Consider the following 17,731-nt stretch of genomic DNA (forward strand, 5'->3'; position numbering starts at 1 on the left):
ATTTCTAACAATATAATAATACCACAGTCAAGAATTTGCTTACGAGTTACGGATCTTTAACATAGTATTTTAAATTTTTATCATTAATCGAAGACCGAAATATCCTCGTATGTTTGATTGTTAGGAAAATGGGTAGTTCTAAAGAGAAGGTTTTAGTGTTGGTTATTTTTTCTTAACCCCTCCACCCCCCAGAGAAAATTTGAATGTACGCCACTGACTAGAAGTAAACAAAAAATGAAATATTTTGTTTACAACACATATTGATAATTGATATAATGATATATTAATATACCTACCTACTTATAATAATGAATACATTAACCTATGGTTTACAATAATATATTAATACATTGTCATATTAAATGTGGGTACCATAGTTGTTAACATAAATATATATAGTCATAAAAAGAGTAGAGACACTTTATAAACAAAGCGGTCATAATTAGATATTCTAGCATTGCCCCCCCCCCCCCTTAAGAAAAATGTTTTTTTATATATATACCTACATAAAGCTAATGTGCAGTGTACTATATTCTCAATTTTCATTAACTGTTGTCTGTGCATATTTCTTGCTTTTAAATTTTGAATACTTGCTTCGCCCATATTACTATGCTCAATATGAATACCTATCTATACCGTATGGTCGTTAATCATTAAATTTAATCCATAACAAAAATATGCATAGGTAACAATAATATGTGATGATGCCGTGATGGATAAAATGTTGAATAAAATATTTTTTTTTATTTTGACTAGTAAAATTATTTACCAACGTAATCCACTAAAACAACGATAAGTAGGTACCTATACCTAGTACCTACGCCCTTAAAATAAAAAATATGCAAATATATGCACAAAATTATTTATTCCATCAACAACATTGAATATCGTATTATTTATTATACTTTTTAATTGTATACAATACTAAGATAAACAAAAACAAATACACAAATGCTTGTAAAATTCTTGGCTATAGTTAACACACAGCTCTCTTACTTAATATTCTAGAACTAGAAATTCTTACTCAAACAATTTGTACACGTTACATAAAACTACTTTTTTTTAATTTTGATTTTTATACATAGGTATAAACATCAACATTTATGATTTCCAAAATAGGAGCTCGTATCACTTCATTATGCCACCAGTTTCGTGTTGGCAATGATTTTAAGGAGCGGTCGCGCCATTAAAATTGTAAGGGTGGGTGATAAATAGTTAGGTGTGATCTATTTTTCTAAAACTAGAGAGATTTGAAATATTGTATGTAATATTGTAATATAATAATAACATAATTGTATTTAATAATGTAACGAAAAAGCAATTTCTATGCATCATAATTTACAATAATATAATAGGTATATCTATAGCGTAGCGTTTCCCAATCAGTGGTACGCAAAGTAAATCTTTAGAAGTGCTAATTTTAATTGGTTTCACATTGACAATATTAATGTTAAAATGTTTATTCTTATTTTTTTTCTTTTTGCGTTTACCAGGTAATATACCAGTTGTTGTTCTTTTTTGCTTCCCCCCTCCCCTTTGCAAAATCCTGGCTACGCTACTCGCTGAGGGTAAAAAAATATGTTCAGTATACATCATGTAAAAGATACAGTGCTAGCGGTTTTGGTTGATAAGAATTAAATGAAATGAGTGGGGGTTAGTTTAAATCTACGCTCCTTAAATAAAAATAGTTCAACGTGCCACAGAATGTCACTCCTTAAATTGTATAAAAATCAGGGATAGAAAACGTTTTTAAAAAACGTTATTAAACGGAATAAAACAAAAAACGAAAACAATTAATAAAACAAAAACAAAAAACAACTGAAAAACTATAGGTAACAAAAAATCCCAAAAACCGAAAAAAATTTAATAACGAAATCAAAAACGAAAACGAAAATAAATTATCGTATTATACATTATTAAATTATAAAACGAAAAAAAAATAATGAAAAAAAATTCCCTTGTCTTTACTTTTAAATCTTTAACTTTAAAACATTTTAATTTGAAATCAGAAATTTTGAATTTTTAAATTTTTTTTAAATTATAATTTTGATTTAAAATTTAAATATTAAGAATAATTAATTTTAATTTTTAACTTTTAAGTGCATTTCTGTATTGCGCGTTACTATTATAACTTAAAAGTTACAATTTATAAGAATATAATATATTCTGTATATAATATATTATATTATACAATATATACAATACAATATATATTGTTTCCAAATAACGTTTTTGATAATATTGTTTTTTTTTATATATATATATATAATAATTAATTTTAATTTTGACCTTATAGGTGCATTTCTATATTGCGCGTTACTATTATAAGTTAAAAGTTAAAAGTTATAAGAATATAATGTAAAGATAAAAAAATATATTATCTAAAACGTTAATCAAAAACAATATAGAAAAATAACGTTTTTAAAAAAATTAATCAAAAACGTTTAAAAATGTTAAACAAAAATGATATTTTTTAAATCAATAAACAAAAACGAAACGAAAAAATTAAAAACGTTTTCCATCCATCATAAAAATCTAAGTGTTTGAAAATATGATCCGTATCCATAAATCATAATTTGAATAAATACACTATTAAAGTGAATAATGAGTGTGAGCACGCCTGGTAAACCATCCTGTATCATAAAATAACTATACAATATGACAATCTACAAATCCATAATAATTTCATACAAAAAATAATTATATTCCTATATATTATGCTCCTATACGTCAATATGGATATTACTATCTATTATATATATTATATAAGCTGGTATATAACAATAAAGTAGTAATCTAAATATAATCATATAATCAAATTTTAGGTTTGCGTAATAAGAATAATAATAACTTTAATGATTTAATTTTATAAATTGACTACATTATCAAACATATTATGATAAATTTACTTATTTATATACTCCAAAATTAATATCGGGTGTGTAACCCAATAAATCACAACAGCATAATATTGTGTACCTACATATGTTACAACTATTACTTAGGTATTAGTATCTACCTTATACATAATCCGAATTATATATTATTACGGGGTATATAATATATATATGATGATAATTTTTGAATTATTTAAAATATTTATCTTGAAATACAGTTTTACCATCGTTTGTATACAATATAATGATTGGAATTTTTCAGATTGACCATGACCAGCAAATAAGGTCAAATAATAAATTGGTTGGAAATTAGTTTCACTTTCTTGAATTACCTACATCAATAAGTTAACTTATAGTGTCTGTGTCTCACTCTCTATATACGTTCTTATAGCAGGCCATTATTCATTCATCTAAAAAACAGACAGTTTGATCTTTTTTATTCTATTTTGAGTAAAGTCGTCTGCAACATTACACTCACAACACAGATTTGGTGGTTTACAAAGTACGTAATTTAACCAATAATTTAATTATATTTATAAATATATTTATTCTGCTCAGAAACAATAAATTAAAGTCTGTATATTATTATGATCTTGATCTGGTTAGATAAATTATTGGATATTATGGTTATGAAAAAGTGTTTATAAACCTATCATGTGCATAATATCTACGTGAATAGATAATAGTCAATGTTATTTATTCATAAAAATATACAATAAATTAATAATCATTTGCTATAACTGACGTAGATGTGGCATTTGGGAATTATGTTAACCTAAGGATTTTTTATAGTAGCTTTTTATTAGTATACTAATGAATAATACAATTATATAAATTTTAAAACTTTTTTTTATCAAATATAACATAAAAAGTACAACATTTAAATTTTGAGTAGGTAAGCACTTGACACTTTGTATTCTTAACAATTATTATTGCTCAGTGCTGTCGTAGTATTGCATCAATTTTCATTTTATAGATCCTACGCCCAATTAATAATGACCTTTTATTTAATGACTGATTATAAAACATCACGCTGAGAGTTTGTCAAAGAGTAGAGAAATATATAGAATAATATGCTTATGGTAAATTTATTATAATAATATTGTAATTTTCAAGAAAAATAATTGACACAAAAAGTCATTAGCTAGTGATTATACCAAATACTGAAATACTGCAGTAAATTACCTACCTAAAGAGTATACTAGCGATCCGACATTTTCTCTAATAATTATCGTATTATAAACACCAAACTGACAAAGTATTGATTTTGACTTATTCATAGATAATAATATGGTAGCTTGGTTTATACTTTATATATTATATTTTTTTTATTGAACTTATAATAATGCAAATTTAATTTGTTCAGTTATAGACAGAACACAGAAAGGTAGGTAGGTAATTGATGGGGAGTTAACATAATATTATAAACAAACGAAAATATGTCATCCTATAGAAATTTTAACTGTAAACCCATCACGTCATATTAGGGTATTTACCTAAAGCTGTAATATATAGTATGGTAAACATATATTTTTATGACACTTATTGACGGTTATAATTATAAAACGTACACAATTTCGTATGGTTTAAGCTTTCCATTAAAACGCATGTTTACCTATAGGTGCACTGTTCACATATAATATATTCGTCATATTGACGAACAATAATATATAGCTAATTTTACCGGATCAAATATGACGCCGGTAATAAAATGGGTGTTTATACTTGTTTTGGCGGCCGTCACAGCCGTAACAATCATAACAATTATGATAAATCAGATGGAAACGGAGAGGATGCCAGAAGATGAAAAGCTTAACCAAATAACATCAGCCGGTCATTTAATGGCCCCCTACAATTCGGTGAGTGTTTGGAATATTATATGGAAATAGAAATAACCAATAACAAACCATAGATATGTATAATATGTGATAATGACAAAATATTATATACCTACCTACATATTTTATACATATTACAGACATAGGTAGTAGTCATATTGATAAAATGTGTTAATTTGGAATGTCATAAGTGGATGCACCGAAAAAAATATTGTCTATATTATTACATATTTTAATATTATAATCTATATCAGAGTTAGTCCAGGGGCATACCCAGGAATTTTTCAAAAGGGATCCACATTTTTTTAACATGTAAAAAGTATACAATCAGTGGTTTGCATCTTAAGAATTTAGATTCTGTAGTAAATTGGGGCGGGGAGGGGGGGTCTAGACCCGAAATCCCACCCTTATTCAAACTGTGCGTCGAAACTCCAGGCGTTGTGACTTGTGAGTACTTATTTGTTAGCGGAGCTGTGGAACAGAAGAGGTAACAAAAATAAACGATGATTACGATTATTGTCTATCAATATATAATATATTTTTGTCCTAAACGTAAAGCTAAAACATTTCATTTCAGTTTTCTATGCATAATTATTACCTATTAAATTTATCGTAGGTATTTATAATAGGTAGGTATATAATATATATTATTATAAATCATTTTTTAAAACATTTTCTTTGTTTATCAATAATTTGAAAGCCACCAAAATGAAGATGGAAACTGGAGAGACGAAGGAGCTGTGGAATGAAAAAAGTTTGAATAGTGTTCAAGTACCCCTAATTAAAGAGTCTAATAATATAAACGCTATATTAAATAATATATACCAACTAATATAATATTAATATGGTAACTATGGAAAATATCGAGGGGTTTTTTCAATTGTCAAAGTTTTCACACAGTAAACTGTTCAAGTTCAACTATTCAAGTGTTCGTTATCGTATGTAACATGCGTACACCACATATCTCCGACCAAATAAAAAGTAATAATATAGGTACAAATAATAAGTTGAAATATAGGTTAGGTAACCCTAAGAAATAATAAATTGCTTTTTGAAAATAATATTATATGTATGGATATAGTTTATTATGATATTTTATATTTTATAATATTATATCTTTAAAACTGTTAGGTTCAAAGGCCCGGACACCCCCCTTCCGGAATTTTTAAAAGTAGATCAAGAGTTTTTATATTTTGAACGTAAAAAAGATAAGTGTCCAGTATCCATATTAAAAAATGTTGTCCCCCCCCCCCGAATTTTTTTTCAATTACGGCCTTGTGTTAAATAATTACTTATTAGTAGGTAACTATCTGTTCAGTGTTAATTAAACTAAAATAAAATATAAGTCAGTAGCATTGATTGTAAATATATACTAGTATTTATAATGATATGCAGTAGGCTTATTATATTAATTGTATAGTGTATACTGTTACTTCATTTTTTTCACTGGCGGACTTTACATGAATTCAATTTTACCTGATTTTTGTCACTGGCGGAGTTTATATGAAGCCAATTTTACCTGTTTTATTTTCCTAGCGGAGTTTACATGCGCCTAGGCACTCAAACTATATACTTAGGTACCTACCTAGCCACCTACGCCATAGTTTTCACCATTTTTGAGTTATGTAATTTTAATTTTTTACAGTATACCTATTACCTACCGGCTATACCGCTATGATCACAACATTTTAGTAGAACAAAATGGTAGGTAGGTACAAATGGAGACAGAAGGAGAGGTTATCCAAATTGATAAATCGATATTCCAAGGAAAAATAAAATACTTTAGAGACGGTCTTCGTTGTGATTTGTGAACTGTGAAAATAAACAAATTTCTAGATTTATCAGAGAGAAAACAGAATATACCTTAAATATAAATTTAAAGAGTGTAACCACTAACCAGTATGAGTATGTTCAAGGCCCTATACTGGCCCTTAACAACGATTTGGGTTAATTAATTATGTTGTCCTTGTTCTGATGACATTTTAGAAAGATTTTACTTTGTATTTTTTGTGACAGATCAGTATTATAATACTAAACACCTATTGTTACAAAATTACAACTGTATATCTACTGGATATTTGGATGAATAACATATTTTATGAATTTAGCTAATTATATGTACCTATAGGTTAGGTAGGTACATTTATGATTAATATAGACTCCACTTTAAATGATATATGCAATCATTGCAAGCTATCTAAATAATTTGAAATTTCGTAAATAAAAAACGTATACCCACAAGATTCAAACTAAATAAATAGGTATATACCTATATAAGGTAGGTACCTACTAATTAATATCGCAAGTTAATTTATCAAAATATATCAACTGTATTCACTGGTACCTAAATGGTAATCAATTAACTCCTCAAAAACATTTGAACATAAAAAATATATAATTACTGATCAGCTACTATACATAATACCTACTCATATATGATATTGTGATGGATGTTTTTGGTGTTTTGTTATAATGTATATGCCATTATACATTTATACCTAACACCTATTGTACATTTGTACCTATATTAATATTATGTATAGGTACATTATACTTAGGTACGTAAATGTATGATAATATGTACTAAGTTCTACTTTAGCTTAAAATAATGAGGTAGGTTGTAACTTGTAGGTAGGACGAAATATATATATAAATATTATAGATTATGAGTAGGTACCTACCTATATATAGGTGTAACCTATCTATGTATATAGATATAGATGGGGTAGCATAAACAACACGGAAAATTAGTGGTTATAACTGAGCATAATAGTAAATATAACTATCATAACTTTTTGAATGACGAGAATAAAAGGTATGCAATTCAGCTCTAAACATTCTATTCCGTTCATTTGACGAGCTATTATACCATGAATATTTAATGGTTTAACGTCGTTATAATCCACCGCTCTATTCGTCGTTTCTTTATACGGTTTGAAGGCGACAATATATAATCAATGGTAAAAAACTAAAATACAGTTTAAAACTTTAGAGTAAAGGTTTAAAATGTTTTAATAATATGCATTTTGGGCAACCTTCACACTTATACTATGGTTTTGTTTTTAACATGTCGATATTTATACTTAATCCTATTCGTATATAGGTATTAACTGCAACTATTCTAATTTATTATAATATTTATGTTAATTTTATCATGGGTCATGGGTTTTATCATGGGAGTGAGAACTATTCAACTATCAAATTAATAATAATTATTAACCTTGTCGTAGATATATGTATTAGCTCTAATAGCTATTAGTGAAGTGCGAGTGTCAAAGATCAGAAAAAGGTATAGGTAGGCCGTAGGTCTATCGCACCCCAATAGGCGATATTACAACGGTAAATGACTGAATAACAGTAATGACCTGGCTTAAAGCGCTTTGGTGGCCTTTTTTACTGACAAAATGTAGAACAATTAACGGAGGCCCAAAATTATAACAAACTATAGACCCCATAATCCTATGGTCAGCTTAGCCCTTGGATTTGGTTAGGCGGTTATATGCCAGTGGTTCTGATTATGGGAATTATATTATGTAATACATTTATAATATCGTGCTTACAAATTATCATATTATTTTAATCATAAAATAATATATATCTATACTTAGTTTAAGACTTAATAGTATAGGTACCTATAATATAGCTGGTATCTAATTCATTAGGTATTTTATTGTTACTTTATAGTTGCTCTCAACACAATTAATTTTCAGTATACCTACCTATATGGAATAGGTATTGACTATTGAACAATTTAATTAGATAGCTAGGTCATGGGCGTCTATATAGGTAGGTACCTATTATTCATATTATAATTTACAGCGTAGGTATATAGCCGTTGGTATTAGATATCACTTTTACTGTGATATTAAGTCCTATATAGGCTATAATGCCATAATGGCAGGTACCTATATTACCTATGCAATATATTTCTATAATGCAATATGTCTAAAAAGAATTTCAAATGAACTAAATTAATCTTATTTGTCTATAATTGTCATTGTCTATCAATGTAATTTTTACTTTGTAGGTACCGTTACGTTGTACTTTAGACAAAACGTATAGGTAGGTAATATAGTATGGACACAGTACCTATAGCTAACAGCTGTCGTCACTCGTCAGCTGTATTACCTACTTACATAGTTATATGTAGGTTTCACTGTCCGTAGTTTATTACCACTAGAGAGCTTTAGGTTATTATACACCTATATTTATTGATTTTATGTATCAACCTCAACGGGGGTGAAAAATGTGGACAACTTACCCAGTACAGAATTCGTATAAAAAAATTTGCATACTGAAGTATATTTTGGAGATAAAGGAATATGAAACCTATATTTCACATTTCATATTTAATAATATATATTATATTGTATTATATATTGTTCATAAAAAAACATATATTATTATTATGTTAATTTGTTGAGTGGAAAATATATATGTCGTCACGCAAAAAAAAATTGTTTTTGATTTAAAAATGAAAAAATAGAGGGATCGTTCATTAATTTGTTTGATTGTCTCATGTGTGACTGAATTTAAATAATTCACTAAAGAAAAAGTAGGTATTCATTAACTATTTTCAAGTTTAAGCATATTATTACATGATATGCGATGGTAAATGTAATTATTATCAATTTATAGAGTTTAATGCATATATAGGCGTAGGTACGCATGGTTATGGTTTGTAGGTCTATATAGCCTCACCTGAACTGTTTTTATTTTTTACGTAATGACGTGAAGACGACATTGCATTCCAGTAAGTACACGGCAGATGCGTTATCTAATTTATATATTATTACAGTTTAATTTTCTGTTTGAGTGTTTTATTTGTGCATTTTTTAGTAAGCGTGTACATTTTTTTGTGAGGAGACAGTTTGAACTGTGAAGGGTTAGGTGGTCAAAAAAATAGTAGCTACATTTGCCACATAAGTCTGCACATGCCTATATGGTTTAATGTTAACACATGTGTCTGCAGATATAATATCTAATAGGTATTTTACAAAATTATATTAATATTTATAACGTGTTTCGTCGTACTCGGTAGTAGTTGTAGTAACCACAACTTGGCACTGGTACAGTGTGTATTTAATATATTAGTCATTGATGTAGTACCCATCTAATATAAATAATAATAATAATTAATAACTTTAAATAACTTAAACATTTTTGGACTTTTACAGTTTTACTAACACTGATTGTTTATCCTAAGATTTACCAAATCTCGTTTGTAAAAGTCCGAACTACAAAAATCATTCGTGGTTTGACCAAACGATGTTGTGTATCCTAGGTTTTACCGAAATCAATTGGTAAATGTCCGAAATTCGGACATTTACCAACAGTAGTCGGCGAAACCTAGGATTTACCGGTAAATCCTAGGTTTAACCGGTATTCGTACTTTTACCGTAACATATATATCAACATGATCGAGTGTTCAGAATTAGTTAAACTATGTAGGTATAAGGTTGGTCTTGGATTTTTCTGGCCATCTCATTTGAGGCAAAATTATTATCAAACACTATTAATAATAGTATATGTTAGACTTAGGTACCTACACCCTGTTGGCCCATAGACCTATAATATCTTTACAGGTCCATGTGTTGGCCTGTTCCAAAAGAGAAGACCATTGGCCACAGGCAAAACCGGTTTTTATACGTAATTACATAAATCTGGAGTCTTCTCTTTTGGAACAGGTTTCCTAAATAGTGTTAACTCCTACGATATAATATAGAATATTAGCTACTACAGGCTATAATATTATAAACTCACCTAACCATATAGGTATTATATCTAAGCATTTATTAATAATTAATGAAGGGAAAATAGAAAAATAAGACATTCATATTATTTTATTTCAAATACCATCAGTCTTATAGGTACCTATTTATGATACATTATTAAATATTAAAAAAAAATTCTATTAAATAAAAATAATAATAAAATTGATATTTTGAATTCTTATTTTCAATATTTTTTTTATTGCTATGAGAACAATATTTATGACTAATCTTTTAATAAATTTAAATGATATTCACTAAGCAAAAGCATTTTATTAAAATTAAAAAACTTCAAATATTCATACTGAGCACAAAATATTTTGAAAATTATGAGATGTCTATAAAAAACTAATATAAATGTTTGCTAACCATTTCAAATCTCTATGGTTTTTCGTTTTTGGATTAGGTACATATCTATACAATCTTAAATTGATGAATCAACTAATTATTGATACGTATGTTATAAAACAATTTGTATTAATTTACTTTTTAATGGTTTTAAAATCTTTTAAAATTTGAGCAAGTTTACAAGTAATATTTTTTTTTCACTCTATTTAAGATGTTACATAATTTATTCGGATACGTGAAATGGTCCGTGTAGAGGATTACATTATATTATTTTATTTTAATGTAAAAACTAAAAGCTAACATTTGTTCAATTATTTATAATAAAACCATCGAACATAATATTATTATAATATCATAATTTATAATGTAACATAATTGATAATATTGCAGAGTAACATTAAAAAGTCAAGTCGTAACATAGGTAGAACAATAATACGGTTGTTGTGACGAAATTAAGTATTAACACACTTAACTACTTAAGTATTTCATTTATTATATTATTTGATATGATATCAAAACTTTCTAGAGCTGAATTTACATACTGCAGATTGTATAGGAAACGCCCATTTGGCTTTGATATAATCACAGGATAAAAATATAATCACAGATTTTAATATAATCTGTGATATAAAAAATTGTGATATTTTTTATTAATCCGTTTGACCGTTTCACTTATCAGTTATCACTTATTTCACTTATCAGCCTACAACTGTTAAGCTATAATTGTAGTAGGCACTTGTAAGTTTTAACTTGTAACTTGTTACTAAAAGCCAAGAGTTAAGAATATATTTGAAAAAATTAAATTATAGCGTACATTTTCAGAGTTAAAAAGTGCTTTCCAGTGCTCCAGAGCTTAGATATTTGAAGGATATTTGTGTATGTACTTTGATTAGTGTGGTCTGTAGGCAATTAACATTAGGTAATTTTTATTTTCACTACATGATCCGAAAAGCCATGGCAGTAAGTTTGAACCGATTAACTACATTAATTTTTTCATAATTACATAAACTTTTTATAATAATATATTACCTATTATAAACAGCGTGTAAATTAATGTGCAATTAAAAAAAAAAAAAATTAAGAATTATTACTGTAGTATTAATGTATTATATACTTATTTTATGACACTTAAAGCAATTAGTTAATTTATTGTTTAGAGTATAATGGCAGCTAAACCGTGGGAATCTACGCATCGCTTATCGCCGTACATTCGGCCGCAGCAGTACTTTATTAATCTGTACCCAAATCTTGAACAAGGGTCATTTGTTGGTTCTGTTGATATAACAATAACATTGGACACTGCTCAAAGTTACATTAAGCTACATTCAAAAGGATTGAATATCAAAGAAACTAAGCTCAATTCTAATTCAGTAACAGCGTTTTCCTATCCAGAACATGAATTTTGGGTTGTGGTACCAAATGAAGAACTAAGTGCTGGGGAATATAAATTACAACTTTTGTTTGAAGGTAGCTTATTAAACAAAATAGTTGGATTTTATCGAAGCGTTTATTCAGATTCAAAGAGCCATGAACAACGTTACATTGCTACTTCAAAGTTTGAACCAACTTATGCGCGATTAGCATTCCCATGTTTCGATGAGCCTCAGTTGAAATCAAAATTTAAAATTAGTTTGACTCGACCATCTGGTAATAACTACATAGCATTATCCAACATGAACCAAGAGGTGAATATAAAAATGTTATTTGATTCAAATTTTACAATACTGAATAATACACATGGTTTTAGTCTGAAGAGCTCAATGTCCCTACAAATGGATTGACTACAGTCCATTTTGCTAACACTGTTCCAATGTCCACGTATCTTGCTTGTTTCATTGTATGTGATTTTCAATCACTTGAATCTGTAAAAGCGGATCAAGGGTTTCCGTTAACGGTTTATGCCAGAAGTGGTCAATCCGAAAATATGAAATATGCTCAACAAGTAGGTCTCAAGGCAATTAACTTTTACGTCAAGTATTTTGGAATTGAATACCCATTACCAAAATTAGGTATGTATTTATAAAAACTTTAATTTTTAATTTTAGATATATTGCTCTTATAATGAAAATTATAATTTTAATAATTTATTGATCTTTAGATCTAATAGCAATCCCAGATTTTGTTTCTGGTGCCATGGAGCATTGGGGTCTTGTAACATTTCGTGAAACTAGTGTTTTATATAAAGAAGGCATAAGTTCTAGTTCTAATCAAGAGCAAGTAGCATTGACTGTTGCTCATGAATTGGCTCATATGTGGTTTGGAAATCTCGGTATGTAAATACATACAAATATAAGTACTTATAAAATATTTCAAATTTAAAAAAAAAATACATCCAAATCGCAAATAATTATATTTAACTATATTTTTTTTAGCTACTATGAAATGGTGGAATGACTTATGGCTAAACGAAGGATTTGCTTCTTACATGGAATTTAAAGCATTGGAAGTGGTCCACCCTGATTGGGATGTTGTATGTATCTGTTTTATTTTTTTTTTTTTTATAAGCCATTATTCTTTGTTATTTCCAATTATTTTATTAGGACACATTGTTTCTAATTCATAGTCTTCAATCAGTACAATATCTAGATAATAAACTTAGTTCTCATGCTATAGTGCAAGATGTTTCTCATCCAGATCAAATAACCGAAATTTTTGATGTCATATCATATGATAAAGTAAGTTTATTTAGTTCCAGTATAATATATGTTTTCTGTGAAATATTAATTTGATTTCTTAGGGTTCTTCTGTAATACGAATGTTAGAAGGAATGTTGGGTGAAGAAGTATTCAGAATGGGGGTAAGCGCATATTTAAAACGTTTTGCATTCAACAATGCTGAAACTGATGATTTATGGGCAGAATTAAAAACAGCAACTCAAAATACTGTCGATGTTAAAAAGGTGAAAAAATGAATTATAGGTAATATATATTTTATAATATTTAACATATACATAAAAATAGGTTATGGATACATGGACACGTCAAGCAGGGTTCCCAGTAGTATCGGCTATACGCAATGGAACTAAACTTACTTTAAAGCAACAACGATTTTTGTCCAATCCAAATACTAATTCATCGCCTGACTCATCTCCATATAATTACAAATGGGAAATACCAATCACATATACCACTTCAAACAATAATACTGTACATAAGTTTTGGTTAACCAAAGACGAGGATTCAAGTAAGTATTATGGATTGTTGAATATTTCAATTGATATTAATTAAAATATTTATTTAAAAGTTACCGTTGACATACCTGATGCCGAATGGATAAAACTAAACCATAGACAAGTTGGATATTACATCATAAACTATTCAGAGAGTGATTGGGGTTTACTTAACAATTTATTAGAAAAAAATGTTGATGTAAGTTTTTGGATAATATTTTTCAATCATATGATTAATTAAAAAATTTTAAATTTTAAGGCATTAAGTGCAGCTGACCGTTCAAATCTTATTCATGATGCCTTTAGCTTGGCAAAAGCTAATTACTTACCATATGGAATTGCGTTAAACATGACAAAATATTTATCTTTGGAACATCATTATGTTCCTTGGGATGTTGCTTCTACTAACTTGAATACATTAAGGCACTATTTATTTCAACGTGCAGCACATAAAAATCTTGAAGTAAGAATATAGAAAAAATAATTATATCAATATGATATTATAGAACAGGGGTGGCCAAACCGCGGCTCGCGTCATAGACTTTTGCGGCTTGCATCTTAACGTTACATTAGACGTAAATTAACGTAAAAGGTACTTTTTTTTTTTACTATCTTGGCTCTTCCATATTTATTAATATACTTGGTGGCTCGCGAGTCTCTTCTCGCTGGCCACCCCTGTTATAGAACATTATATAATATATTAAGCTAAATTCATAAAATCAACAACATAAATGCTTTAAACATAAAATCAGCAATTTGGCTAACATCTTTACGGTATGGAATATTTCTTATTTCATGAATTTATAATCTTGGCAACATATTATTGAAATTATTTAATATCGCTGCAGTTTGTACACGAGTCTCTGAATTTATATTAATAATTAATAATAAAAAAAAAGCCGGCCAAGTGCGAGTCGGACTCGCGCACGAAGGGTTCCGTACCATAATTCAATATTCAATATTTTCATCTCTTGAATAGAAACTGATGAAATTGATGTTTCCGAAATCCATCACGTTTTTATTAAATGTATTAATACATTTTTATTTACTACTAAATAATTACAAAATAAACAAGATTTATAAGATAAATGGTTTGTTTGTGCTCGTGGCAACGACTTAAAACGATTCACTATAATTCTGTATTGAAATTTATAGAACGAATCATTTTATACGACGTCACTCATTAATAAACAATCTCAAAATTCCCGTCTTAGCACCTACCGGGGTTGCTCCCCTCCCTTTTTTAAGTATTTGTTGTTATAGCATCCACGGAAATACATAATCTGTGAAAATTTCAATTTTCTAACTTTCATAATTCATGAGATAAAGCCTGGTGACAGACAGACGGACGGACAGCCGAGCGAAAGTAATAGGCTTCCGTAGGGAAATGTACGGAACCCTAAAAATTATTAGACAAGAAATATAAAACATACCAAAATCATCACTTTTGATATACTTTAGTTAATAAAAAGAAACACGTTTATTGTTTATGCACCAAGATCAAAAGTAAAAAATAAAATTTTTTTTATTATTTGCTACTATTTGTATCTGTAATATTTTGATTACTAAGTCAAAAAAGATTTAAAATTTGATAACTAAGGTTTACATACATTTTCTTACAATAGCTAAATGAAATTAAAATATAATTGTCATAATTTTATTTAAACTTTTGATAACTTCAATAAAATTACATTTATTTATTTATTTATTACATTATAATTACTCATTATTATTATATTACGCTATTTCATAGTTTTTTTTTTTGTATAAACAATCACGTTCTTATAATATTAATTATTAAGTGTAATGTTCAGCTATTTATATTATAAGTGTATGTATTATATTCACACCATTCTCTGGTTTAATATTAATAAAAATCATATATTTAATTTTTTAATACATCATTCACCAAATTTTGATTATTGTACTTGAAATTGACGTGATATATGTATATAATTATTTTGTTTATTAAAGAAATATGTACAACATTTATTGGGAAGTATAAAAGAAGATTTTTGGAATGATTCGACTGATAGAAACTTTTTACAACGTAAACTTCGAGGAGTTATTCTTAATATGGGATGTTTATATGGTTTACCAAGCTATCAAACAAAAGTATATGAATTATTCAAAAGATTTTTGGATGATAAAGTCCAACCACATCCAGATATTAGATACACAGTATATTACTATGGTTAGTTAAATTTTAAATGTTTTATTGAAATAATTAATACCTCATTATTTAATAATTTAATATTTATAAACATTTTTTTTAGGAATGTCTAAGGGTAATGAAAGCGAGTGGAATAGACTGTGGGACTTATTTTTAAATGAACAAGAACCACAGGAAAAAATCAAACTTATGGTAGCATTAACTGCTTCAAAAGAAACATCAATATTAACTAGGTACATTTTTCACTTAATTTTATTTATTTATTTAGAATAGAATATATTTTATTGTTTTCTAGACTATTGCAAAATGCAAAAAATGAGAGCTATGTTCGTTCCCAAGATTATTTTATAATCATATCGCAGATAAGCCGAAATCCTGTTGGTACTCAATTGGTATGGGACTTTTTGAGGTATATAATATATTATAATTACATCTTAAAATAATAGGAATGAAAATTTTTTAATTTAATGTTATGTTAGGGATGAATGGCAGTACTTGGTTGACCGTTTTTCTCTTAATGATCGAGGATTTGGAAAACTTATTCCTTCAGTTTGTTCTCAATTCAATACACATGAACGCCTTCAAGAAGTAAATAATATTTATTCTAATCCAAAATTTAAATATTTTACAATATAATTTTATTCAAACAGCCAATAGAAAATTTCTATTTTGCAATATGCTTAATAGTCAATATATATGTATATTTTTTAGATGAAAGTATTTTTTGATAAATATCCAGAAGCTGGAGCTGGAAAAGCTGGCAGAAAGACTGCACTAGAAGTTGTATCTAATAACATCAAATGGTTGGAAAGTCATGAAGCTGTAATTAGTAATTGGTTAATTAATTCCATCTAATTTTTTTTAAATGTTAAATTTTATTGTTGAAAATGAATAATTTTTATAATTTTTATTATTGTTTGAAATATCATTTTTTTATTATACAGGGTCTTATTAATTATTAATACAATATTAACCTTTATATTGTTCGTCTAAATAACTAAAAAATTATGGTAAGCTATAATTGTTCCTAATTGTATAATCACTGTGTACATTTTAATAAAATACATATTCAATATATAAACAAATAATTCTTTTTATCAATTGAAATTTAAAAATTAGAAAATATTTTGTTATTATTAAAAGTTAATGTACATATTTTTAATTAAATAAAATCATTATAAACGATTGTAGAATGAGACTAGTATACTTAATTTTTTGGTAATAATAAATATTTATTTAACCTTAGGCTTAGAATTTAAAAAAAGTGATTAGGAGTCAATGGTAATAACTAATAAGACAATATATCCTATGTATTATCTTTTAGCATTCATTTCCCACCAACTAATCTTCAACAGCACATTCTACTAATTTTATGATTTTTATTTGTACCTCATAAAATATATTTAACACAAGGATTACATGTAAAATTAATGAATGAAAAAGATTTTAATTTTATGTTACTTTTTACAAAATGTAGCTTTTTTTATTGGAATATGTTAATTCTTATACATTTATAAAAGTTTATAATACTATTT

General features: G+C 27.3%; 2 protein-coding genes across 3 annotated transcripts in view; one reads left to right on the plus strand and one right to left on the minus strand.

Moving 5' to 3' along the window:
- The window catches only part of LOC103312026, a 2,496-nt gene extending 1,893 nt beyond the window's left edge, over positions 1–603 (minus strand). The window contains exon 1 of the mRNA XM_029490051.1: positions 529–603. Coding sequence (XP_029345911.1) covers positions 529–603 — 75 coding nt within the window. The remainder of the gene's footprint in view (positions 1–528) is intronic.
- A 2,646-nt stretch (positions 604–3,249) lies between these two features.
- On the plus strand, positions 3,250–17,384 carry LOC100166813 (glutamyl aminopeptidase). Of its 2 annotated transcripts, XM_003240043.2 has the most exons (16): positions 3,250–3,399; positions 4,519–4,756; positions 12,012–12,539; positions 12,602–12,863; positions 12,953–13,123; positions 13,227–13,324; positions 13,395–13,529; positions 13,592–13,753; positions 13,815–14,037; positions 14,098–14,222; positions 14,283–14,486; positions 15,998–16,217; positions 16,300–16,429; positions 16,492–16,605; positions 16,676–16,784; positions 16,908–17,384. In XM_003240043.2, the coding sequence occupies exons 2-16, from the start codon at positions 4,592–4,594 to the stop codon at positions 17,049–17,051; spliced, it is 2,790 nt and encodes a 929-aa protein (XP_003240091.1). In that variant the 5' UTR covers positions 3,250–3,399; positions 4,519–4,591; the 3' UTR covers positions 17,052–17,384. The 2 variants fall into 2 exon arrangements, with proteins under 2 accessions (XP_003240091.1, XP_003240092.1); XM_003240044.3 differs by lacking the exons at positions 3,250–3,399; positions 4,519–4,756 and adding an exon at positions 11,509–11,814.
- Positions 17,385–17,731: the final 347 nt, after the last annotated feature.

This window comes from Acyrthosiphon pisum, chromosome A2 (assembly GCF_005508785.2).
Source record: "Acyrthosiphon pisum isolate AL4f chromosome A2, pea_aphid_22Mar2018_4r6ur, whole genome shotgun sequence".
In the NCBI taxonomy this organism is placed as follows: domain Eukaryota; kingdom Metazoa; phylum Arthropoda; class Insecta; order Hemiptera; family Aphididae; genus Acyrthosiphon; species Acyrthosiphon pisum.

Coding starts and splice junctions, on each gene's coding strand:
- LOC100166813 (XM_003240043.2), top strand. CDS start 4,592: ATGACGCCGGTAATAAAATGGGTGTTTATACTTGTTTTGGCGGCCGTC. Junction 12,540..12,601: donor TATCCAACATGAACCAAGAG/GTGAATATAAAA, acceptor ACATGGTTTTAG/TCTGAAGAGCTCAATGTCCC. Junction 14,038..14,097: donor AACCAAAGACGAGGATTCAA/GTAAGTATTATG, acceptor TTTATTTAAAAG/TTACCGTTGACATACCTGAT.